Source organism: Monocercomonoides exilis (assembly GCF_001643675.1).
Source record: "Monocercomonoides exilis strain PA203 chromosome Unknown scaffold14-1859848, whole genome shotgun sequence".
Taxonomy (NCBI): domain Eukaryota; phylum Preaxostyla; order Oxymonadida; family Polymastigidae; genus Monocercomonoides; species Monocercomonoides exilis.
The window spans coordinates 983,413-1,005,980 of NW_027150559.1; the positions used below are offsets into that span (position 1 = coordinate 983,413).

Consider the following 22,568-nt stretch of genomic DNA (forward strand, 5'->3'; position numbering starts at 1 on the left):
CTCAAACTCAAATGGTATTTGTTTTGTTGTTTTTGTCGTTTTCATGTAGTTTTAATAATTATTAGAAGGAAAATTGGAAAAAGTAAACTGAGAGGGCCAGTTTTCTCATCCTGCTTTAAATTAAAAACACCAATTATTAATCATAATTGAAAAAGATTCAAAGAAATTTTCAATTTTGCTCAAGTTAAATATTCTGATATTATTTCATAAAAGATGTTGATAATAAAAAACGTTGATTTATAGAGAATATTTTTCTTTTGTTTTGAAGTGCTTCTATTAATTATTTTGTATTGTACTCATTGACCCTTTTCTCATTTTGAAAATTGAAAACGCATATTTTTTGGAGTTTTTTAATTCGACTAATAATTGTTGAACATTTCGTTTTTAATAAATGAGATTGATTCCTCATTTTTTTAAATGAATAACAAGATAAAAAACATTTTTATCTTTTCCATTTTTTTAGTAAAATAACTCATTATCTCCTGTTCGCATGTGTAGGTTTTTTTTGACATAATTCCAATTTTTGAAATTGCACTCAACCAAACACAAAAAATAACATCAAAAAGTTATTGCATGTTCGAACTTATCAAATTTCTCAAATCATTCAACAATAGATAAACATCTGAGATAATTCTGAATTTGACAAAAAAATACGAAAAATTGGAAAATAATTGAATTTTGCTACATATATTTTTCCTATTCTATTTCAAATAAAAATTATCGATGTTGAATTAAAGTTTTTCAATTTTGATTTGGACTTTTTCGATGTTGAAAAATTTTTGGTGTGTAAAAATATAATCGAATCGGACAAAAATTTTCAATCAGAAATCAATTGACATTTTCCAAATTTGCCAACAAAATAATAAAACGAACAAAACCATCAGTTGCTCATTTTTCCTCAAACAACTGTTTCCAACATTTCGTTTTCAAATAAAGGCAACAATCATCCCTTGAGTTGTGAGCAACTGATCGTGATCATCAAATCACTTCCATCCCAAATAAAACAAACTCCTCTTCTCAACAAATTATTAATATCCACTTATTCTTTGAAAAGAAAAACAACCACCAAATAACAGAACGCACTCACAAACATTCCCAATGATTATTTGATACAAAATATATCACATTATTCTTTGATCTCTTTCTCATTTGTTTCGCACGATTCTGATTTATGCCTCTTCACCGCTCTTTCATCTCCTGCTTTTCTGTCTTCTTTGTTGTCTCTGATGTGTTCTCAAAAACTGTCGAATAGCCTTCTTCCCCACTCACAAAGCTGCCTTCCCTCTCTCTCGTGCTCTCCCCATCCCTTTCACAGATCGCATCCGACATCGTCACAATCACAGCCCCTGCCGGGAAATGCCCATAAAACTCCCGCTTCATCTCGTTCAGTGTCGGACGATCATTCCAGTCCTTTCCCATCGATGACCAAACAACCTCATAGAGCTCACTCCCTCGGATCTTCTCAACATTCGGCCTCTCCCCATTCACAATCTTCTGCCCCGCCACCTCTGCCTCGTATTCACCAAACGGAATCTCCAGCGTCAGACACTCCCAAAGCATCATTCCTATCGAGAATGCCACTGACTCCTTTGTTGCTCCCATCTTCTTGTTGATCAACAATTCTGGTGCCTTCCACCTCAAGCACTCTTTTTTGAAATCATTCTCTTCTTCAAACGCTGATGAAGGCAGAGAGTCATCATCATCATCATCATCATCATCACTTGCAGATGTCACAACTGTTGTTGATGAGATCGATGATGAATCTGAGTCTGAAGATGAGAAGTCTGAATGCATCACAATGCAGATCACCATGTGCTCTGAGAACAGCACAATGTGCGGACTTAGATTGGCAAGAGAAGATAATTCATTTTCCATTTCGTCAAAGGAATGGAGCGCCAGATTCGCCACCCAGAATAGGATCTGTGCAGCTGTCTGCTCTCTTTCCTGAAGACTCCCAATCGCCATTTCCTTCTTCTCATTCCTTCCATGAAGCAGCATGAACAGTGAATCCCTCAGATCCACAATCAGCTTTTCATGAGGAGAAGAACAGGCCATTGCATCCACAAGATTCGACATCGATGAGGTGGTTGGACACAAATCCTCCCCACGAACAAAAGTGGAATCTGAATCAGTTGTTGAAGTGGTTGAAGTGGATGAAATGGATGGAGATGGTGTTCTTTTTCTTGTCTCTTCTTCTTTTTCATCAACCTTCTCCAATGCCCATTCTGGGATCTTGTCTGAATCTCTTCCAAGGATATATTCAGTTGATCCACTCTCAGATAGAAGATGTTCTGATGACTCCGAGTGTCCCAAACTTTTCTCATTCACCCTCTTCTTGATCCTTTCTTCATTCTTCTTCTCAGCCTCCCTTTCGGCTCTCCTCCACTGCTCCTCAGGCGACATCTCCATCGTCACCATCTCAAACGCCTTCGGATCTTTTCTGATGTTGTCATTCACAATCTCTCTCAGATCTTCTGCTTCATTCTTCACCTTCTTCCACCGAATGGCCAGAATGATGGAAACAATAAGAACAATCAACAATATGAAACCCATTATTATCACGATCAACAACCAATAAGATTTTCCCTCTTTCCCTCCTTCAACAATTCTGTCATCTCCCTTTCCTTGAGTTTCACTTTTGTTCTTCAGGATAAACGAATCAGTCGATGAAGGTGAGTCAATCTTTCCAAACAGAAGACTCACACTCACTTCTGTCTCTGCTCCCACTGCTGCCATCTGAACCGATGAAACAACTGCAACAATTTCATTCTCTGACACACTTTCCTTTTCACCAATCCCATAGCTCTCAACCACCTCTTCCCTTCCATTCCTGAAGCACAACTTCAACGAAACATTACAGGGGAGAAGAAGTCTCCCAATCAAAGTGATGATTGTTCTTCCCTCAGATGCCGTCTCATTCCTCGCCTCTTCCACGACCGGGATGAACAGAGATGATGCTCTCTCAGAAATAATTCCTCCCAATTCGCATCCTTCATCCAGAACCCACAGTGATGTGTTTCTTTCCCATCCATCTCCACCTTTCAAACTCATCATATTTAATACTCCTGAATCTGAACAGAGAATGTTCCTCCTGGCTGATGGGTATCCTTCAATTGATGGGTTGTTGTTTGTGAAATTCTCTGCATCAATCTCCACACTTCCTCCCAAAATAGAAAGACCTCCATCAGAGCAGTTCACAAAACTCGTATCCCCTATCACTCCTGAACTCTCCTTCACCTCAACAACTGATCCATTCCATTTGCACACATCCACTTCTTCATTCGATTGATTTTCATTTGTTTCACCATCAAACAAGCATTGCCTCATCAGAATATTTCTGCACATCAAAAGAGATATCATCTTCCCTTTCTTTCTTTTTGATGTGCACCCACCAAATGAACAGTTCGAAAACTCTACATTTCCTTCCATTTTCTCAACATCAACCACCCCTGCACCCTCATCCACACATGTGATGTTCTCAAATGAAGATGACAGAATTGAAAATGAAAATTCACTATTCTCTCTGTTCTTCATTTCTGCTTCATCGCCATTCGCCCTTCCCATCCATCCTTTTTCCATTCTCGAATTCCCAGCTTCACTGATCTTCAAACAGTCTTTGTTTGCTTCAATATTTCTTAATATTAACCCACTCACTTCAGTATCCTCTTCCATAATCATGGCTGCTTCACTCAAAAATGAAAGCCACGAAACACTCACATTCCCCATTGAGCATTTCCCTCTTTCCACAAAAATCAAACAGAATGGTACTTCCACAATTTCCCTCTCAGCCAAGCTCACTCCCTCAAATGAACACATGCTGATCGATGTCTTTCCCGAACTTATCTTCATGAATGATGAATGCGTTGTTGGAAGTGGAGTTGGCGTTGATTCCACTTCTTCAAATGCGAATTGAATCCATCGCAAATACACCTGCCCGGTTGTTTCCACAATCATCTCTTTGCTGCAATTCATCCTCCCTTTCACAACCACTCGACTCTGCACTTCATGCATCCCACTCAGTGTGAGTGTGTCCAGTCCAATTTCCTCATCAATCGCTGACTCCTCGTCAACAAACATCTGGCTGAAGAAATCGTATGTCAGATGTCTCAGCCCAAACCCAATCGTTGCACATGGAAGTGAAGGCTTCCCACACTGCTGCTCATTGCTTCCCCCTTTCCCTTCTTTGCTCGACACCACAATCGTGTCTGACTGGTATTTCACAATAAGACTCATGAGATCAATTGCCTCCTCCTTGTGCTCTCCCGCATCCATCCCATAGATCGCATTCTGCCTGATGAACTCCACATCACGGAAGTCGATGTTGAACTGTGTTTCGTTGATCTGCCTCTCGATGCAGTCGCACACAATGAACACATCATTCCCAATGCTTGCTATGTTCCTTCGGAATGTCACCCCATCAAACACATAATCCAGCTCACCCTTCAATTCAGTCTTCAGATACACCCCGCCTCCTTTCCCTTCGCTCACAGAGCATCCACACTGCTTCACACTCGTGTTTACAACATCGAACAATCCTCCTTCATTCAACTCAAACAGCATCGCCCCTCCCTTTGTGCTTCTCCCACAACTGCACCCTTCAATCAGCGAATCTTCAACAACAAGCTTCACTCCACTTCCACTCTTGCTCAAAACAACACAAGGATCAGCTCCTTCTCCTTCAACTGAACCAATACTGCAGTTCTTCATCCTTATCTCACCTCCTCCATTTGCTCCATCTCCTTCAATTTCAAACAAACTCCCTCTCTCCAATTTCGCTTCAATCACTGTGAATTCATCAATCACGCTCACAACTTCTCCACCAACCACAAATGCACTTCTCTTCCCAAAATACGAAAGCACTTTGAACCTCCTTATCTCAAATTCTCCTTTCTTCACAACACAAAATGCAACATCTCCCAATCCTTCTTTCTTTCCCTTCCATGAGATTGAACAATCTTCCCATTCAACTTTCCCTCCCTCACTCACAATCATCCCCGATTCCCCACTTTCCAAAACATTCATCACACACATCTCCAGTGCCCTCAGAGTAACTGCTCCACTGTTGCAAAGACACACATTTGCTCCACTTTCTCCTTCACTCCCCAACACAACTGTTCCATATTCCATCTCATCAAATTCTGCTCCCACTGATTCCACTTCAATCCCACTCAGATCATATTCCCCTTCCGCTCTTATCTTTTCCTTCACTCTCACAACTTTTCTCTCTCCTCCTCTCTCAACGTGCTTCAATCCCATCTCCAATGTCTCACACGGATCCTCTTCACTTCCACATCGAACAACATCATCTCCCTTTTCCCACACAGCAATCCTCTCACTTTTGTATTCAATCACAAATCGCAACAGATCCGTGTTTGTCCGCTTCTCATCACTTCCAACAAACAGATTCGGATCGTCCTCCATCCCTTCAACATCAATCGCAAATGTCTCACTCCTCACTGTCACATTCAGATCTGAATCCAAAATGTACATGTTCTTCCCCACAAATGCCTCATTCCCAGCAAACTTCACTCCCTCAAACTTGAATGGCGTTCCTCCCCTCCTTTCACTGCAATTCACATATATCCATCCTCCTTTCCCACCGCTCACCTTCTCTGTCAAACACCTCTCCATCATCCCTTCTTTCACATGAATCATCCCTGAGTCAAGGATATTCACCCTCACTGCCCCACCACTCATGCTCTCTCCTCCTGTGATGTCACTCATGTTGCTCTGTTCTATCTTCATCACCCTCTTCACCTCTGCACATATCACAGCTGATTCATCTGCACCAACAACTGATAGGCTCCCAAACGAGCAGTTGCTGATGCTCACTGATTCTCCCTCTGCTCCATTTTGTTCCATCCCAAGAAGAGCAAAATCCATCAGACACCTTTTTGTCCTGATGTTATTTATTGATATCCACTTCATCCTCACAGCTTGTCCACTGCTTCTGATGATTCGATATTCAATCGCCTCTTCTTCCCCTTCCAGCATCAAAAACGAACACAATTCCATCTCCAAAACACCACTTCCTGTTGATGAGCTTATCACCACATCCTTCCTCTGTTCAAATAATCCAGGCAATTCAAACCCAACATTCACAAACACACTCAATCCCTTCGAATCAAAAACACTTTCCCCTTCTCCTTCAATTCCTTTCTCCACAACCACCTTCATTCTCGTGTTGTCTTTCCCTTCAATTCGAACTCCACTCACATCTCCCACCTTCTCAACACTCGTGCTCCCACTTATCACTATTTTCTTATCTCCTTCTCCACCAAGCCTCCCAATGCCATAATCCACACTCCTGCACGGACATTTCTCCATCCCACACCACATTCCATTGTCCCCATTCTCACTCTCCACCTCAATCACAGATGAGCTGAATCCATCAATGAATATGAACAGATCAACCTCACTCACAAACTTCTGCCCATCCTTCCCTATCAGCGAATTCTCTCTATCAGTAATCCCTCCACTGAATGAGAAACTGCTTCCATTCACAACCCTCCTCAAATCATCACACACAATAAACACATCTTTCCCACTCCTTGCTCTGTTCTCTTCAAACCTTACTCCTCTCACATCAAACTCATATCTCTCTCCTTCAATCCCCACCCACAACCCTCCTCCACACCCTCCTCCATTCATTGTCCCTTCCAGTCCAGCCGAACACTTCTTCATCAGCGTCACTTCTGTTTCGCTCCTGATCTTCAGTTGTGCATCACCTTTCAATTCCACTCTCATCCCTCCTCCATTCCCTTTTTCTACCACACATCCTTCAATACTCGTGTTCCACACATCTATTTCACCACCTTCCCCAACCACTCCACACATCATCCCTCCATCTCCTTCACTGACTTTGATATTGCTCCCATTGCATCCCCAGATAGATATCTCCTTCGCTTCACTGCCTCTTATCACCCCTGAATCAACAAAATTACATGAACTCCACGAGCACTCCCTCATTCGAACAATACAACTGCTCCCTGCCCAAATCATACTGCTTCCTCCCGTTTCGCATCCACTGACAATCACACTTTCTGCTGTGAACGTGCTTCCTCCCTCACAAACAACAAATCCCATTTCTCCTTCAAAGGTCATATCATTCAGCTCCACATTCTTCAACAAGACAGATGACCATCCCCCATTCACTCTTATCACAGGCTTTCCAAATCTCATTGATGCCAGTCTCAGTGAAGTAACATTTGCTTCTCCCTTTTCCACAACCAGCAAGCTATATCCAACATAACTCTCTCCAACTCCAAATCCAACAACACATTCACTCAAGTTCAGTATTTCTCCTTTCAACTGGAATATCGCCTCATGATGCTCAAGAACAGATGGCATCACCAGCTCGATCTTCCTCATTCTTGTTTCCTTCAGCGCCACAAATACTCCAACGCATCCTTCCTCATCTCCTTTGCATGCTGCCTCTCCTTTAACAACAAGTGATCCATCATCCCCTGTTCCTTCAATCACTCTTGAGGTTTTCGAAAAGACAACTGTCGAACCAACCTTAACTCCATTTCCAATTTTGATTGTTGTTGTTGTTGCTCCATCTGCTGGTGTGTTCTCTTCCCTCTCAATCGGACAGTTCAGTGTACGGCACTCGAAAAATGTGTGTCCACACCGAGGATGATCTACTCCTGAATATGAAACATAGATCTCACTCCTCTAAACATCCAAGAGATAGCACACAATCGGAATCACCAGTGTTACATTGTTTGTGTCTCCCACTCCCTCCACTTCGTGCACATCCTCGCTCAAAAGCGAAACAAATCCAAATCTCCCTTTCGGAATTAACTCCAGCTGATTCGAAGCAATAAGCACATTCACTCCATGAACAGCTTGATTGTTTTCAAATACCACATTCACAATCTCAAACACAACTGAAGGAGAAGACAACTCCAAATACACCCCTCCTCCTCTTCCCTTCTCCTCCCCACTTCCCTTCTCTGCCCCACACTCCCCAATCACCGTTGCCACCTCTCCTCTGCCAATCTTAAATGTTCCACTTTCATCGACTCTCCAAGCAATACTTCCTCCATTCCCCTCCTCACACACACAGTTTCTGAATGTGGTGTTCTCCAGCTCCCATGAATTGCTTCTCTCGCTTAGAGTGCTGAATATCATCCCATCTCCTCTCATCCGACAGATCCTTTGGATCGTCACATTTCCCAGCATCTCTCTCCCAACTCCACTTTCCTCCTCTTCCTCAAACAATGTGCAATCTCCCAGTCCAATATCCTCAATCAAACTGTTTTCCATCTTCGTTTTCTCAAATATCACTTTGAACGGTGAAGCATCAAATGAGTGTGTCTGCCCATCTTCTGCCCCTGATATAATCACATTTTTCAGTGTCAGTTTCTGTGCTGCAGTTCTCATCGCAAACAATGAAGACGATGATTCCACACTGTTGTGTCGAATCGTCACCAAAGACAATCCCATCGATCCCGAATCCAATGTGAACAAACACTCATGGGAATTCAATAATTCTGTGGAAATGACACACTCGCTCTCGCTTTCGCCTTTGAATGAAATATCTCCCCCTCCAATGAACAGGGCCATTGAAGAATAGGTCGATCGAAGAATATTCACTGTTCCCTCTGCTCCTTTCTCAATCATGTTGAATGCCTGCTCAATCGTGTTGCATGGGCTGGCCTGTGTTGTTCCACAGACTGGTCCTGCAATTCCATCTGAACTGGCATATGTTGTTTTGATTGTTGGAAGCCATATATCGTAATCTGTTTGGCTTCCGTTGTAATACACTCTTTTTGCTGATGTTGTTGAGAACGATGACTCAAATGGAGAACAATTGAGAAGCAAGAAGATTATCTTAATATCATTGCCTTCTCCACATGTAGCTATATTCTTGGTGAATAAACAAAATGATATAAAATTTGGAAATGGATTATTTTCAATCCAATCCAATGTTCTCAAAAGGATTCCTCCACCTCCACTTTCAACAACCTGCTCAATAGTTCCATTTGCAACATTTCCATCAAATTGACACTCAGTGATTGCGCAAGGATTTGATAACCCCTGCAAGTATATCCCTCCGCCATAAATAGCAGCTTCATTTTCAATAAATTTGCATTTTTCAATTATTTCATTCAAACTTCCAGATAGCTGATAAATATATAATCCTCCACCAATATTTGAAGCAATGCATTTACAAAAGACACACTCAGAAATGAAATAGTCTCCATTTAACTCATATATAAGCAACCCTCCTGCATTACCATTTGATATGCAATTTGAAAAATTGCATTCTGATATTTTCGCTCCAGCTGAATAATAAATATCAACAGCCCCATCACCTAAATGACTCATATTGATAAAAGTACATTTTTTGCACTCAAGAGTTGAATTTCCATACAAAAAAATAGCACTTCCACGTAATTCATCATAAATGTTATTCCATTCACAATCAGTGAAAGAATGTGTTTCATTAGCTCCCAGTTCCTGCCTTGTCATGTTGCGTCCTCCTGATTCATTAACATTCGTCGTTCGAAAGCAGCACTCAAATGAGGAGTTTCTTGCTCTCAACGATGCACATGGACTGTTCACCGACCTTGCTATGCCCCCATCAAACACATCCCAAACTCTGAAAAAAGAGCAGCCCTCAATCATTGTTTCTGTTCTTGCTCTCAAATTCATTTCTCTTTGTGCATCGGAAGCAACAGAAATGTTCGCCATCATCAAATGAGATGCTTTCACATTGCAACTAACATTCGGCGCTAAAAATGGTACTGACATCAGTTCATATGATGAAAACAAAGAATCGGAAAGGATGATTTCTCCAATTCTATTTTTTAAGTTCTTTGGCAAGGACGAGCAAAAAAGTCTGGGAATATGAGCAAATGGCTTGAATGTGAAGATAGAAAGATTCGCAGAATGGATGCTTCCTTCATCAAGAGCAAATGGGCTATTTTTGGATGAAAATGAAATTGTATATTCTTTGATGTTTAATTTTCCTCCCTTGCAAACAAAAAAACATGATTTTCTTTCGGAATGCCACTGCATAATATTTGAGGCGCTCAGAGATGAATTTATCACTTGAAGAGTCGAGAGAATTGAACAACGTTGAAGAATTTGCTGCGCTCTGAAATTATTGTTGAACTGTTGTAATTGCAGCATAACTGTTGCATCCAATTGGTTTATTTCTTTGCCAAATGCTTCTTTTGAGCTAAAAATGGCAAAGCAGCTTGCAACAATCACAAATAACAGATTCATTATTGAGCTGTGATGCGATTGGCTTTTTTGAAGAAAATGACAATGCGCAGAAATATTTCAATATTCAATATGACCCGTATTATTTCTTGTAACTTCAAATCAATAAAAATTATGTATCGATATTTTTCTTTAAAAGCCATAGTTGCCAGCCACAGTTCCATGCTTAATTGCTTTTGTTGTGGTTGTTGAATATTTTATCTTACTCATTCTTTTTCTCTTATTTTTTTCAACGTTTGCTTTCAAAATATCAATATGATTTAAGAAATGATATATTTTCGCTTCTCAGAAAACGCTTTTCTGCTATTCAAGGAAATGTTGGACGCATTTATTTTTTCATTTTCTGAACAATCTCTAATTGACTCAGTAATTTTGCTCTGTTGAATTCTATTCTGTATTGTTTTCTTTCCAAAACACCTCATATTTGCTAATCTCCTAAAGATATAAATCCATATTCATGCATTTCGTTGTGAAAGCAAAGATCCTTGCGACTGCCTGATTTTCGGTGAAAGCATCAATAATTAAACAATCTTTTATTCTTCCATGCCTGTTGCAACGTTTCGCAAATATCCAAACAACTTCAATTCTGCAAATAAATATTTAAAGTTGTGAACCACAAAATTGCTTTTGAAAACCAATGAAGGATACTCAACAGCAAAATAGTTGATTTAACCTTTTCACAAATTTCTTCATAAAGAAAGGCAGAAAACAGAAAATTTAATAGAATCTTGATGAAAATTTAAAAATGCTTGCATGTTATTATTTTCTAAATTAGATTGCAACCTCTAAATACGAAGGAACACAAAATAACAAATTATCTTTCAAACTGTATAGAAAGCCATAAAAAATTTAATACTTGTAAAAATTTGATATTTTAATAAAAGTTTTGTAAGATATCACATTTTTCTTTTCGACTAAAGTTTGCCATATGAATTTAAATGCAAAACAATAAGATCATAACCCATCATTTATATCTTTGGAAATTTTTCGAAGATGTAATCACAACGAACGCACATTTCCCTTTAACCTTCTTTTCAACCACTCCTTTATTTCAAAAATTGCATATTTTCCCTAATAACTCATCATTTCTTTTTTTATGAAATAAATTACATGTTCTTTATCAGCCATTCTTTTCATATTTTTAATTCTAATAATTTCTCAAATACAAATATTTTTAATAACTATTTTTTATTCCTGAAACGAAGTGCTTCAAAAGTTTTGCAAAGTGAGTTTGCGGAATGAAAAATCTCTTTTCCTACATCATGAAATGAAGCTTCACTCACAAACGTTTTTAAAGCTCTACCAATAATTGAAGAGCTTCCCATAACTACTGTTCCATACTCACCTTTCCCTTTTTCAGGCATTTGAAGCCCGACAAATGATTCTGCAGGAGGGCATGATTTAGGCAAAATGATCCTTCCCGTGGTAACTTCTTCCAAAAACACTCCAACCTCTTTTAAGCAATCCAACATAATCCTCAACAGATCCAAAGAGAGAACTAAATACTTTTCTTTTCCCTTATCAAAGATCCCTTCATGTTCAGTCATTCTTATTTCTGCTGAAAATAACCCCAACACTTTCAGTGCAAATCCTGGAAGTCTGCTGATGGCTTCCTCCCTTACCCATGAAACTATTTCAGGTTTTTCTTTTCCTACCATCACAAGCAGTTTTATCATTTCTAGCACGATTTTCACTGGTGTTTTTCGTTTCTTCTTTTCTTTCTGTAATTCCTGCAACTTGAATTCAGAACTCAAATTTTCGCATTCCTCACACTCCAGCCCTAGCAGCCACGAATGAACAGGTGTATCTACACTCAACGCAACATAAATCGCAAAAGAAAATATCGTCGGCCTAAATAGATGCTCAGCAAGAGTGAATGTGAAATTCTCACAGCACCACCCAAGCACCTCTATTGCATCCATTAAGCTTGCTTCTCCAATGCTTCGAGAACTGCTTCGCCGCGGCAACGAGCATAACATTTCAGAAAGTTCTCGGCTGAAAGGAGTCAAAGGAGAATGAACCTTCACGACTGATAAATTATCATTTCCTTTTGTTCCTCCTCCGGTTGATTGAGAAATTCTGATTGGCTGAATAGATCCAATAACTTTCAGAACCTCACCAAGTCTTCCATTGCCAATGCAATATTCAAGAAAATACTGAAGCAACTTTTCAACTATTTCTGATCCTGCCGTTGCATGTCTCAATGCTGATACTCCTGCCAGTCGAAGAACGCTCGTTGGCGCAAATGCATTAATAAGCTGGCCCATAAGCACTCCTGCATTTTCTTGAAGCGCACTATGAGATTTTGTATCAGTCCATATTCTACCATTTTGCTGAAGAACATACAACAGAAGGGTATCTTTCGCTGTTTCCTCTCTTTGAATGCAGACATTTTCATTTTTCTGTTCTTCATTTTTCGAAAAACTCATTAACTTTTTTGCAAGCTCAATCTGGAGAGAATCTCGAAACGCACCAAACCATTTTATCAAGCAGACGCTCACTTGAACCCCTGCTGTCCCCAACATCGAGCCAATTAAATGTAAGGCAGACCCAACAAGTGGGCCGAAGCTGGAGAATAAAAGCGTATATACAGAAGTTAGCAGTAAACGAAGAGATTTAATGTACTTTCCTTTCATATGCACTTCCTTTTTTGCTTCTTCTTCAATCTTTTCTCCTGATATAAATGATCTCCACATATCATTAACTTTGACCTTTAAAATTAAGTTTGACGCTTCAATTTCTTCTCTTTTTGTTTCAAAATATGCCAGCAATTCTCGCATTAAGCAACCAATCCTGTCACTTACGGTTATAATCTTCTGTGATCCCTTTAAAGGCAGTCCAAAATGAAATGCTTCCTCTTCATTAAGTTTTGCGCTTGCTCCTTTTGATATTTTGTACTCTTCAACTGTTAAAGGAGAATCAGACATTTGCAAATATCTTCGAATGGGTATAGAAAGCAACCTCGTTCCAATCACTTCCAAATATGAAGCAAAAGATTCAACAAAATATCTTGTTACAAGTGTGCCACCTTCTTGTACTTGCATCTTTGTAATTCGGACATTCCCTTCTTTATTTAGTATTTCGGTGGAATCTTTTGAACTGATGTCTCTGACAGAAGAATTTGTCTCTTGCTGCTTTTTAGAAGTTTTTGCTTGCGACAGTGTGTCGGCAGATTCTATTAGAAAACGAGAGGTCAATACATACAGCATCTGAGAGATAAATTCCGAAAAAGGTGGAAGATCTGGCACAAGAGATGGAAATGGAGATTTTTCTATTCCAGAGATAGAAATTTTGTAGGCAAATTTATCCAAATTAAAATGCGCTTCAAATTGACTTTTTGCAGCCTTTGCTAATATTTCTATTTTTTCATATAATTCAAAATTTATAAGCTCACTTAATTCAACTGCAGAAATTAAATCTATTAATGAGTTCTGAAAAATAAGATTATCAGGACTGTTTAAGAATTTACTGTCAGAGAAATGAAACTCGTTTTTGCATTCCTGAGAACTTTTTTTGTTGGATGTATCAATCTTTTGTTCCAGTGCACGCTTTAATGAACGCAAAAGTGTTCTCTTGGATGGCCCTTGATCTTCATCAGCTAAAAAGGATTTCACAGAGCAAAGGCAATAAATTAGTTCCGGTACATTAGCTTTCATAAAAGCACGAACTTTTCGCTTTTCATCTTTATTTTGTTCATTAATCTCTTGTTGATTTTGTAAAGGTGTAATGACCGAAGGATAAGCGATAAATGCCATTGCAAAAAAAGACGGAAGTAACGCCAACATCTTCTGCATCTCCATCTCAATTTCATTCAATAATAAATCTTTTCTCGAGATGTTTCCTATTCCGGTTGAAACATGATTCCGCCATTTATTCAATCCATTTAATGAAAAAGAAGAAGAAAATAGTTGATCTGTTGTAGAAATTTGAACTCCCGATTCATTTTCGGTTTTATTTGTATCAGCCAAAAGCATGTAAATTGTTGACATGGCATCTATAAAATTGAACAAAAAGAGAACAAGAGACAATAGCGAGCACATCCCATTAAAGGCCAACCAAATTACTTCTGATGGTCTGTTGAATATAAATATTAGCGCATTTAACACCAAAAAGAATTGATCACTCATCAAAGGGAGCAGATGATATAGAAAATCCTGCCATTCATTTTCAATCAGAATGCCTTCAGTTAAAAACGAAGTCAATAAATGTAATGTTTGAAGAGAACAACTTGCGAAAATTAAAAGAAGTTCTTTTGACGTTGTTCTTTCGTGCTTATCATCAAGGAATTCGAATTCTGCAGCGAAGTGGCATCCGTCGCAAGAGCTGCATAAATCTAATGTGAAAAAGTTTCTGCTCAGTCGATTGCTCTCTTTCCAAAGTTTATGATCTGACCATTTGTTCTCTTCTAATGCAGAAGCCTTTAATATTAAACTCAAGAATCTTACTTCCTTTAGAGCCATTATCATTTCTTCTTGCATCTCTGCAATTGACATTGTTTCTGCATTCAAATTGAATTCACAATCTGAATTTTTTATTTTATTTTCTTTGCCATTTGACGGAATTCTTTTGTTCTCCAAAAAATTAACAGTCTCACTTACCATAGAGAGGAAGTAACATATAAGATTAACGATAATTCTTTCATCATTCAATGTTTGTGTCGCTTCATCATTCGGAATAGCCTTATTTCCTGTTTGGTTGGCATCTAAGATTTTCGTCTTTGTTGCATTTAGATTGACGTATTGCTTTGACAAAAGATTAATTACAGAAGTTAACACACTTCTTCTGAATGATACACACAGACGATGCAAAAAGAATTGCTTTGGAAAGTCTTGCTCCATTGTTGTCTGTGAAGGTGACAATAAATTACAAATTAAAAATAAAAGCAGATTCCGTTTTTCATCAGAAAAGCATAAAGAATTAGTAATCCTCAGCGTAAATTTAAATGTTTCTCCTCCTTTTATGGAACTCTCATCAAAAGAGTTGCATTCATCTGACTTCCAATAGAAAAGAAGATTATCTAATTTTTCTGCGAAATTTTTATTTGCTTCTAAATCATTTATAATTCTAAAGTCGCTTTGAATAACAAAATTCTGAAGCAATAGAATAAGAATACGCTTAACATCTTCGGGTTGCAGAATATCTCTATTTGATTTTAATGCACTTTCATTAAAAAGCCATATCATTGAAATTCTTGGAAATATTCTATCCATCCAGATCTGCTCCATGCGCTGAATCCATTTATCGCAATGCATGCTATTCCTAAAGTTTGCGCTCCTCAAAAATGGATTTTCTGAATCAATAATTGAAGAGTCACTTAAAGTCAAATCAACTTTTTGTAATCTATGGCGTTTTTGATGTGTAAATATCTCGTTTATAATAATATGAAGATTATTTGAAATAAACAAGATTACAGAGTTCGTCGATTCTCTATTTTTTCCTCCTAATTTACGCTTCTCGGAGGCATCTATTTCATCCTCTCGAATATATCCTAAGCTTATTGCTTTTTTAATACCTAGCTTTTCATTATGAGTATGCTCAATCGCATCATCAAACGCTCCAATCACGATTTCTTTTTCATTTCCGCTCGCCTTCTCTTTTGGATCTTCTGATTTTGTTGAAAAATAAGCGTAGCTGCTATCAACAATTTGTTCAAAATAAAGCGTTCCACTCATCGTCATAAATTCCCAACAGCAAAGAGCCAATGGAGAAACCAATGGAAATGTGCAAAAAAGCACTGATAGTTCTTCGTGTTTTAAGGAAGAAAGCATTCTCATCGATTCGTTTGCTCTTCCTTCGCTTTCCCGTACATTTATACAGTGCGCAATCAGCAGTAGTACTTGTTCATATTGTTGTTCTACGAAATTAACTTCAACGCTCTCTTGATGATTAGTACTCGCTTCTCGAAGTGCAATGATCAACGAAATGATATTGATCACAATTTCAACAGGGGATTCGACACCAAATCTGCTTATATCTTCAGCTGCAACATGGAATAAACACATAACGATAAGTGACTCCCTAATAGATTTATCTTTGAACAGTTCATTTTTTGAAGTTCCTTCCATCATCATCAAACACAATGGCATTATCGTGCTCAAGGCGCTAGAAGAATCAAGAATCGATTTTCCTTTAGCTTCAGCAGAAAATTTATTCAATAAGAATTCTAAAGTAATTGATATAACTTTACATATAAATGCTGGATTCATTTTAATTGCAAAGAATCGTGAATTATCTTTATTATTGAAAGTGTCATCTTTTTCATAATGCACAATAAACGACCTTACCGAATCGATCAGAATTCTATCAAAATTGGCTTCCAATTCACTAACTGATCTTGCATATAGTAGTAATTCGTATGGAGATGGAAACAAAAGGATCGTTGCCCACAGACATTCTGAAGACTTAACAGTAATTTGTGCCTGCATCTGTATTAATTGTCGTTTAATAGCTTTGGAAAATTCTTTTAACATGTAATCTGGAGAATCATCTGACTTTATTGTTCTGCAAAAGAAGTCAACATAGCACAAAATCGAAAAATAAGACATATGAGTAATTATTATACGAGTGACGTTGTCTTGAAATTCTTGAATCTGCTCTGATTCGTCTTTATTTCCAATGAAATCAACGGGAATGCACAATGTTAAGATCTCTTTAATGCCGCAATCAAACAGTCTTTCCCATGGTATGTTCATGAGCACGCTATACAGCTTGAATGCTTTTTGCGAAAAAGTTGATTTAGAAAACCATTTTTCTCGCAGCTGATGCCTTGCGTTTCTTATCCATTCAGTAATTGCAGTCTCATCCGATGAAAAAGGTAAATTAGAGATTATTGCTTCTCCAAATTTAATGCTTTCCATTAGCACTTCTATCCATCTTAAAAGCTCCGACAAAAGTTCACATTGTTCAATGAAATTCAAATGTCTAAAACATTGAAAGTGTTCAATAAATAAACGACAAATTGGATTCAATTCTTCGCTTCCCAAATGTTTCAAAGTATTTATGTTAAAGTTATCTCCACAAATCCGAATGTTCTCCAAAAATGTGCGAGAAGAAGCATTTAAAGTTAAAGATTCAAAAACTTCGTCTGAAGTTGTAACATATCTGCAATTTTTTTGCATTGTTATCACTAATAAATGTGTAAAGAAAACAGGTTAAGTGTATTTCAAATGTTGCTTTTATTAAGCTCAAAAAATCTCCTCCATTTAATTAGGGAGAAATATATGGGACATTATTCTATAAACATGTTGATGACATTTCAATTATTGTTTTTTGACATTGGAATATAAATCAATGTGTCGATTGTTATTAATATGAATTATTGATTCACAGCATGAATTCTCAGTTTTATTTGTTAACATCAAAAAATTATTTTTCTTCGTTGAAACTGACAATCATTTCCTCATTATAACTTCAAGTCAAATCTTATTGACTTTGCTTTCCTTTTTACGAAATGGTTAAAAATTAAAAATACAATGAAAAAATGAAATGGTGATATTTCAATGAAGTGATTAATATTTTTTGTGCAATAAATCTTAATATATTGGCCCGTCGTCATCTCCATCATCTCCATCATCAACATCATCTCCGAACTCATCTCCGATTTCCATGCCCCCGTCAGCATACTGAAATATCTGATAATCTCCTTCATCGTCTAAAGACTAATAAATCATCAAAAATAAAATAAAATAAAATGTATGAATCATTAAAATTCAACAACATCAACAAGTCACAGATATTATCATCATTTTTTTTAAAAATAAGAAGAAAAGAAAATTAAGGAAACCTCTTCGTCATCTTCTTCATTTTGAGCATCGTCTTCATCTTCATCTTCGGGCTTTTTTTCTTTTTTTCTTTCATCATCGTCATCTTCTTCTTCATCCTCTTTTTCATTATCATTTTCTGTTGATATCATTTTAACTTTAGTCTTGCTTAATGAATCAAGCAAATCAGTTGATATTGATTGAGTTTTGCCTGATTTTCTTGTAATAGTAGATGTTGCTGAAGCAGAGGATGCAGATTCATCTTAAAAAAATAATCGAAAAGATGAGTAATGAAATCGTTATAGAAAAATATGTAAACCATTCTGAATTGCTAATTGAGTAGCCCCACTTTCAAGAGAAGCAGCTTTCACTTGCAATGCTGCAAGTTTTGCTGCAGTTATCGGGGGAAATTGTTTAGATAAAAGATCTTGTGGTAGAAGCTCTGCATTAAACATTTTTTCTCCTTCTGATATTGGATCTTGGAAGAAACAAATTCTAAAATTCAAAATATGACATAATCTTACCATTTGTCACAAGCGAGTATTGATCAACTTTTGTGCAAATTGCTTGCTCTTCTCTATTGATTGGTGAAGGGATTAAAATTACACGCACCTTCAATCCAAGAAAGAATAAAAAATCAAAAGTTTAAAAATAAATGTTGAATTTTTATACAGGATATGTTTTAGGTATTTTAACTTCATCTATCTGTGATTTTGGAGTACGATATGGCCTTTTTCCACGATGCATAAAATACTATTCAATATTGTTCACAAAAATCAACAATAAACAAATAGTGAAAAAATATACTGGGAATTTCTGAACAATTATTCAAAAAAATTCTTTTGGAATAACAAAGCAGATGATATTTTTTTGGATAAACACTTATGAAAAAATAACCCATATTTAATTTGTGTTGAGACAATGCCAGTTTTTGCAAATTTGGATTTGTTTATGCATTTGTTTTGGAGTGGCTCGAGGCCTGGCCAACGAATATCATTATTTAGCGTTATCTTACGAATTTTCCTATGGGGATTAAGTTAGTTTTTTGATTAAGTAGAATTATTTTATTTTCTCCGTTTTTATCTTTTATGAAGTTTCTTATTATTTAATAAACATAGCAATATCAATAATAGAAGATATCTCTTACGTTCAAGATATTAGGTTTTGTTGCCACGCGATTTGATTTTTTTTTTAAAAAATTCATTCTGTGTTTCAACAGGCATAACTACTTGAAAACAACATGCACTCTCAGGAATTATTCTAACAGCACAATAGCTGTTCCATATCAAGATAGTTTGAGAAGTTCTATTTTCTTCGCTTTTATTCAAATATTTTTTTTTTTATTTTCGAATTGTGAGATCTAAGTCAAGGAAGTTGCGCTCATTTCTTTGATGTAACGTTTCCCGCAACTCAACAAAAAAATGCAAGTGAAAACAATTTAACTGCGACAATTTCTGATTTAACGTTTGTTTTGTCGTCCGAATCGTATTTATCTAACTATCTTTTTTGTCAGATATGGAACATGCACCATGAAATCTCGACGGCATTCTCATTGGAAAGAATCACGCATTGCTGATGGTCAAAAAGCAGAAACTCATGTCTGCTTTTATAATTCAGCAAATCCAACGCTTCTGCTACTCGCACTTCCTGAATCAAACATATTTTCAAATCTTCTTGTACTTGTTGCATTTCTTTCTCCGCCTGCACTTGTTTGGGGAGCAACGCTTTTTTATTTCGGATTTAAGCTTCTGAGAAAGTGGTTCCCCACATTGGGCGGTCCGCCAGCAGAAGAAGTTGTTGACGAAGTCGGAGCAGCAGCTGCTGCAGAAGGAGCCGAGGGAGCTGAGAACGGCGACATTGAACTTCAACAGATGGACAACGCAGATGAACCTGCTCAAAATGCTAACCAGCATTTGACTCCTGCCCAACTTCAGATGCAAGCACAGGGCTGGTTTGCAAATCCTCAAGCCCCTCAAAGGCACAGATAGTTTTGATACACAAACATTCTTTACAAAATCTATCAATTTGTTAATTTCTCCGTTTATGCTGATTGTTTCTTTTGGCTTTGATGAAGAATGAACAAAAGTTTTATTCAGGAGAAATGTTTTGTTGAACAAAAAGCTACCACTTTTTTAAAATGTTTCAATTATTATCTGAAGTTTGTCAACTTTCTGTTGTTTTGTCTGATTACATTTCACTTCATTTCTGCTCTTCTTTCACTTCGTTCATCTTCTGTGTTATTTTGGGTTGACTCATTTCGCAATTATTCGTTTTTTTTTTTTTTTTTTTTTTTTTTTTTTTTTTTTTTTTTTTTTTTAAAATTAAAAATTACTTTAAACTTCGTATCAAAAAAATATCAAAGAAAAAAATGTGAAATGGATGTTTGTACTTCTTCCAATAGAAGCGCTCAATCATCAGTGAAGTGAAAATAAATAACTTTTAACAGACAACCCCTATTTATTAGTTTGCTTATTCTCTTCATCAACCCATCTCAGATCGCCCACAAGGAATGTCGTAGAAGGCGGGTGCCCCGGTGTTGGCATCAGAAGCGTTGCAATCCCATCTTTGAAGGAGAGAAATACAACAAGTCCGACAACACTGCGGAACGACTGGACAGTCATCCAAGCGGTCTCGCTGAACGGAGACTGGAAGCCAAGTTGATCGGGTGTAAGTGTGTGCAGTTGGGCTGTTGAAGTGGATGGTGAAGTGAGTGAAGAAGGTTGAGTGGAAGAAGAGGAAGAGGAAGAAGAAGAAGAAGAAGACGAGGAGGAAGAAGCTGAAGAAAATGAAGAATAAGAAGATGAAGATGATGAGAGTGTTGGAATAGTTTTTTTACCAAGTTTTGGTGGAACAAGAACAGCAGCTACAAAGTTTTCATATTTCCAAAAATCAGAAGGGGAAACGCTTATCAGACTCCTCAGATCAACCTGGTCTTTCTGTTCCGAAGATGAAGGGGCAGATGATTCAGCAGGTCGTCTTGCAATTTGATAGAGGTGGATTTGCGAGATTTTGAGAGTGGTTGTGTATGAAGTGAACTCTTTATGAGGACCATAGAAAAATGACATGAAGCGATGTGATCTTGAAGCTTGCCTTTGCAGTATCTGTCTTTGAACAGCCTGTTTAGAGTTGAAGCATAAATTATGAAGAAATAAAAGTTTGAAAATTTCAGAAAAGAAAAAAAAAGTGGGAAAATAATATAAAAGCAAGTGAGTTAAGATAATAGCAATTAATAAGGCAAACTCCATCAGATTTTTGGGCTGGATGCAGAAAAATCTCATTTTTGACAAAAAGGCTTTTCTTCTTTTCTTCTCCAAGTTTTGCATCAGTCTCTTTTGCAAAGAACATTTCTTCATTGAAAGCATCGGCTTTTTCTCTTATATACATTCCGAGACTGTCTTCACCTAAATTCACCACAACATTACCCCTTAAAGAGACAACTGAATCCAACAACAATTCTCTCCCTTCATCCTCCTGCAAAAATTGATGAGGGAAATAGATTATCAATTAAGGAAATATTGAAATTGTTCTATGAACAATTGCTGAATGGAAGCATACCACCCATCCACAAGTGTTTATTATGCAGCCTGAATACTTCAGAACAGGATCCATCGCCATCTTTGCCTCTATCACCTCTCCCAAACGTTGGATTAGCGTGCGAAGCCGAGGAATGTTCAATTTAGCATCAACAAATCCATAAAAGAATACAAGGGGGTTTTCATATTTTGACGCCGATTCCTTGAAAACGAATGGATTCAAGAACTTTTTTAATGAATGCAAAAGAAAAAGATTTCAAACTTCTATATCTATTTGCTTCTTTATCACTGATGCAGAAATTGTCCCAGGAGGAGAAATGACTCCTTGTCCAACATCAAGCTCAATGAAAAGAGGCGTTCTGCCAACTTTTACTGCAAAATTTAGCAAAATTGTTGCAAGTGTGGATTTTCCACGATCTGCTGGTCCAATAATTATAGCCTAAATAAAAAATATATTTATACAATTCAAGTCCTCTAACCACTTAACTTTTTTCCGTACAAACTCTTGGACCGTAAGTGTCGGTTTCTTTTGCTTGTTCTCTCATTGCATCCAACGCCCTAAACGTCATCAACACATAAAAATGATATCAACGCTTTTTTATAATAATGTAATCGAGCTTACCAATGAATGTTCACATAGTCTTGCATGAATTGAGCTGGAGCAATATAAACAGAATCAGGTTTTCCTTTAACTTCAACAGTGCACCCTTCCCAAGAAAACAAAGCTACTGATTGATCTTGAGGAAGTATATACTCCAATTCAGGCTCAAGTTCAGCACCAAAGCATTCACAATTTCGATCTTTTGACTAAAGATTTGAAAAAATCAAAACAATATAAAAGAAAATTTCTCTTTAAACATACTGTAACTGTGACTAGATCAAATTTTGTTATTATCCTCAGTTCATGTACCTCTGGAATTTGATATTGCATCGCCATTTTTCTGGAGATGCTGCGTGAAATGAAGCTTGCTTTATTTGAATTTATTTCTAATGGGATATCACTAAGATAAAAAACAAGTAAAAACATAAAAAATTTCGA

The 22,568-nt window shown here is 37.3% G+C and overlaps 5 protein-coding genes across 5 annotated transcripts; 1 reads left to right on the forward strand and 4 right to left on the reverse strand.

The window, feature by feature from the left end:
* Positions 1 to 558: 558 nt before the first annotated feature.
* Positions 559 to 9,212, reverse strand: MONOS_5788 (uncharacterized protein; the record flags this gene model as incomplete). Its single annotated transcript, XM_067875967.1, has 3 exons — positions 559 to 7,677; positions 7,759 to 9,077; positions 9,191 to 9,212. The coding sequence occupies 3 exons, from the start codon at positions 9,210 to 9,212 to the stop codon at positions 1,180 to 1,182; spliced, it is 7,839 nt and encodes a 2,612-aa protein (XP_067730393.1). The 3' UTR covers positions 559 to 1,179.
* A 2,189-nt stretch (positions 9,213 to 11,401) lies between these two features.
* MONOS_5789 (uncharacterized protein) lies at positions 11,402 to 13,445 on the reverse strand (the record flags this gene model as incomplete). The annotated part of the gene is made up of 1 exon (XM_067875968.1): positions 11,402 to 13,445. One exon carries the CDS (start codon positions 13,443 to 13,445, stop codon positions 11,418 to 11,420), a length of 2,028 nt encoding a protein of 675 aa, XP_067730394.1. The 3' UTR covers positions 11,402 to 11,417.
* A 4,194-nt stretch (positions 13,446 to 17,639) lies between these two features.
* MONOS_5790 (uncharacterized protein) lies at positions 17,640 to 18,801 on the reverse strand. The gene is made up of 5 exons (XM_067875970.1): positions 18,669 to 18,801; positions 18,521 to 18,608; positions 18,316 to 18,474; positions 18,020 to 18,258; positions 17,640 to 17,894 (listed from the first exon to the last, which is right to left on the reverse strand). The coding sequence occupies exons 1-5, from the start codon at positions 18,741 to 18,743 to the stop codon at positions 17,769 to 17,771; spliced, it is 687 nt and encodes a 228-aa protein (XP_067730395.1). The 5' UTR covers positions 18,744 to 18,801; the 3' UTR covers positions 17,640 to 17,768.
* Positions 18,802 to 18,947: 146 nt separating this feature from the next.
* On the forward strand, positions 18,948 to 19,984 carry MONOS_5791 (uncharacterized protein; the record flags this gene model as incomplete). The annotated part of the gene is made up of 5 exons (XM_067875971.1): positions 18,948 to 19,032; positions 19,091 to 19,157; positions 19,216 to 19,289; positions 19,355 to 19,460; positions 19,510 to 19,984. 5 exons carry the CDS (start codon positions 18,948 to 18,950, stop codon positions 19,982 to 19,984), a joined length of 807 nt encoding a protein of 268 aa, XP_067730396.1.
* A 465-nt stretch (positions 19,985 to 20,449) lies between these two features.
* Positions 20,450 to 22,466, reverse strand: MONOS_5792 (putative Protein CLP1-like protein; the record flags this gene model as incomplete). The annotated part of the gene is made up of 7 exons (XM_067875972.1): positions 20,450 to 21,112; positions 21,237 to 21,467; positions 21,552 to 21,731; positions 21,792 to 21,968; positions 22,033 to 22,087; positions 22,152 to 22,336; positions 22,392 to 22,466. 7 exons carry the CDS (start codon positions 22,464 to 22,466, stop codon positions 20,450 to 20,452), a joined length of 1,566 nt encoding a protein of 521 aa, XP_067730397.1.
* Positions 22,467 to 22,568: the final 102 nt, after the last annotated feature.